This window comes from Salvia splendens, chromosome 6 (assembly GCF_004379255.2).
Source record: "Salvia splendens isolate huo1 chromosome 6, SspV2, whole genome shotgun sequence".
NCBI classification, from domain to species: domain Eukaryota; kingdom Viridiplantae; phylum Streptophyta; class Magnoliopsida; order Lamiales; family Lamiaceae; genus Salvia; species Salvia splendens.
Window position 1 is genome coordinate 18,585,661 of NC_056037.1, and position 3,895 is coordinate 18,589,555.

The 3,895-nt window shown below is 36.1% G+C and overlaps 1 protein-coding gene across 1 annotated transcript; it reads right to left on the reverse strand.

Moving 5' to 3' along the window:
• Window positions 1-224: 224 nt before the first annotated feature.
• Window positions 225-1,211, reverse strand: LOC121808920 (probable glutathione S-transferase). The gene is made up of 3 exons (XM_042209479.1): window positions 1,031-1,211; window positions 897-949; window positions 225-575 (listed from the first exon to the last, which is right to left on the reverse strand). The coding sequence occupies exons 1-3, from the start codon at window positions 1,209-1,211 to the stop codon at window positions 225-227; spliced, it is 585 nt and encodes a 194-aa protein (XP_042065413.1).
• Window positions 1,212-3,895: the final 2,684 nt, after the last annotated feature.

The following is a 3,895-nucleotide window of genomic DNA, read 5'->3' on the forward strand; positions in this document are numbered from 1 at the left end:
AACGATACGTTTGTTTGAGAAGGATAACTTTCTATTTGATGGAAAGTTTTACTTACTTTAAATATAAAAGCATAATTAGTTCAAAATCCACGCTATAGTGACATGTACCATGTAAAGATGTAATTTTTATTATCAGTATCAACTTTATTTTCTCAAGTATAAATAACAATATAAAGAGAGATGGTTTTATTATCGAAAACACAAAGAGATAGATAGTACTAAAATTAGGAGGTGTCGATGCCGAAAACCTTCCTTAGTACTAAAGCAAAGTCGTAAACCTTGGCCGGATCGGCCAAGGATCCCGACACAAAGTCTATCTCCAAACACCTCTTCACCCACGCAATGAGCTTGGGGCAGTGCTCTTCAATGCTAAAACCACCGCACTTTTCGTAGGTGTGGAACCACGTCGAATACGTGACCAACCCCACGTCCAAAAACCCGAATCTCTCGCCACCGAAGAAGGCCTTGTCTCCCAGCTCCGATTGCAACTGCTTCAGAATCTCTACGAATTCCTTCTTCGCCGCTTCTAACTCTTCCCCACTCTTCGTCCAGATCTTCCTTCCAGGACCATAGAGCTGCAACATAAAAAATAAACAAACTATAAAATAAAAACAATCCGATTGATAAGGGCAGTAGAGAAGAGTAGTACTCCCTCCGTCCCTAATAATTTGTCACCAGTTGACCCGACACGGGTTTTGAAAAATGTAATAGAAAATGGGTTAAAAAAGTTAGTGGCACGTGAGTCCTACTTTTGGAGTATATTACTTTTATAATAAAATATGAGTGAGAATGTATCAGTTGAATTGGGGTCTAAAAAAAATTAAAGGTGACAAATTTTTTGGGACGAGCAAAAATGGAAATAAGTGATAAATTTTCAGGTACGAAGGGAGTAGTACCTTTTTGTTGATGTAATCAGCCCAAAACCTAGCTTGGGCTCTCTGGTAAGGATGGGAGGGCAAAAGAGGGTATTTTTGGTTCCAAACCTCGTCGATGTACTCAACGATGACAAGTTACTCGCAAATGGGTTTATCGTTATGAATCAAAACGAGGATTTTCTTGTGGATGGGGTTTGATTGAAGAAGAAGCGGGCTTTTGTTACGCAAGTCCTCCTCTCTGTACTCGTATTGCATGCCTTTTGCAGCTAGAGCCACCCGAGCCCTCGTTCCGAACATGCCAGCTAACATATTCAGCAGAATCACCTTCTCCGCCATTTTTTTAGTTATTTCTGTAAGATTTTTGGTTTGTTGAATTTGGTAAACCATTGCTATTATATATAGAGAATGTGGTGTGTGCGGGGTAATTATAACGGCCCTAGAATGAACTAACTAAAATTAGTAGAAAAATACTTTCCCTACGAAAAGTTTTTTATATAATATTCCCTCCATTCTAGTGTTACTTACTACTTAGGGTTTGAGATATTTATTTTGAGTTCGGCAATTAAGAAGAAAATAGTTAATAAATTAAGTAAAGTGAGAATGATGTTAATAAAGTAAAAGTGAGTATAAAATAGAAGAAAAAAAATGAAATAAGAGAGATTACGTTTAAAAAATAAAATAATTTAACTATGATGAGACATTCCAAAAAAAAAATCTAACACTAACGGAACAGAGGAAGTATTAATATTTGACTTTTTTTTATTTTAGTTAAATTTGAAAATTTTATTTCTCTTAGATTTTAAATTCGCACCTAATTCCTCTTTTTCTTGTTATTCTTCCTTGCCTAATGTTCAAACTTCAAATGTTTTATTTGATATGTTTTGGGAATTGAAATTAAGTAATGAACGTTTAATAATTTAAAAAGAAAGAAAATAGAGTAAATATACTAGTATAACATTGGTCATAGAGTAATTAAAATAAAAAAAGAAAACAATAACAGATATTATGTTGTTTTTTTAAATAGTAAATTACAAATTAAGTCTATTGTGTTTTAATTACAGTAATATAGGATAATCCAAAATAGAATACAATCATATAAATCCACACATATTATAATAATAATAATAATAATAATAATAATAATAATAATAATAATAAATAATGCTAGAATACAATAGAATATTTTAATGTGTATGAAATTCATAATACATTTGAATTCAATTTGTATTTTGATTTCAATGAAAACTTAGAAATTGTGAAATGTTTGAATTACTCCCTTCGTTCTTTTGAGTACGTGATTTATGAAAATGATGTTTTCATAGTTAAGTGACGAGAAAATTAAGTAGAAATTAAAATAGAATAACTTAATAAAGTAAAACTATAAGAGCATCTGCAATGGTGGACGGACGGCGTCCGTCCGTCCGTGCCAGCGGCACGGAAGACGTCGTTCGCCGCTGGCACGGCGCTGCTCGATGCATCGAGCACGTCCGTGCCAGCGAGCAGGTGACGTGTCGTGCGTTGATTGGGCAACGGCTATGCAGTTGCATTTAAATATTTTTATTTTTATTTTTAAAAAAATTCGGTTTTTAATTATAAAAACATATTAAAAATAAAAAAATATATTTTTCCATTCCCAAAAAATGGCCGTTTTTTCCCGTTTTCTATATTTTTTGATTTTTTTTGATTTTTTTTCCCCCAAAATCATCTATAAATACACACATTCATCATCCATTTTCCACGTCAAATCATCTCTCATTCATATTTTTCATACAACTTATCTACACCTTCATCTCTCACTCAAAACCTCAAATGGATTTCACCCATCTTATTGCGGAAGCGGAGCGTTAAGAACAAGAATACTACGAACAACAACGTGCCGCTTATGATGCATATGTCGCAGCGAATACCCCCGCCCCTCCTCCTCAACCAACTAGATCAACTCGCTGGAAGGACTTGGAAAGAGGTCGAAAACACGAATAGAATGGGGATCAAGTTATATGGAATGATAACTGAACCGATTGGATCAGTTAGCAAATGTCGTTGTCACTTAATCAATGCAATCTAGTTCTCGCCCTTTCCGCCTTGCCAAAGTAATTTATAACTCCCAATTTTGCACAACTTTAACAGTAAAGCGACAAGTTCGGGGTCGATCCCATAGAGAAGTTTGTGTGTCGAGTGTGTGAGTAGTGAACAGGAGGGTTGGCTGCTGCCACGCTTTAACTTGGGAGTTTTTAACTACTGGTTTTAATCTAGACAGAATTAAACTAGCTAGCTTGATCAATGGAAATTTAACTACTGGATCAAGTGAATTGCAGGTAATAACAGAAAAGTAAATGCGCGGATTAAAAGCGAAAATAACTTTGATTAAACTAAAAGCTGAGTACAACGTGAAATTTAAACTAAGCTAACACTTTGGAATCTAAGAAAGCGGTAAAAACTGAGAAAAATCTCAGCGGGAAACTTAAGATAACGCTAACAGAAATGAGTATTCTGCAGCACTCCCTTTCGGTCGCCCTTTAAACTAAGCTATCTAACTAAGCTAGAGAACTGAACTAAACTAAGTTAGAGAGCTGAACTAAACTAAATAACTAAGCTAAGCTAAACTAGACGGAAAGTAAAGTCTCGGATGCCTTCTTGTGGTGGCACATCCTCTATTTATAAGCTCGATTCGGCCGCCAGCTGGATAACGATCTTGACAGGGAATATTTGCTCATTCTGAGAGTGAGCGACTCATTGATTGCTACGTGCTGTTCTTATAGAATGACGACGCTTTTTGGTAACAGATTCGTGACTCAGCTCCGTCCTTGCGTCTCATATTCCAGCACATGTCGCCTTCTAAAACGTCGTCCTTGATAACAGAATGGTGCGCTATATCCAGCTCATTTCCTTACGTGTTCTTCTTCTAGAAGCCAGCGGTCCCCACCTAACTGCTTGATCGCTCCCCCTTGATCAACTCCCCCGATTCTTGGCCTTTTATCGCCTTTTCTACTTGCTTGATCAGTTCGGCCTTGCTGCCTTGG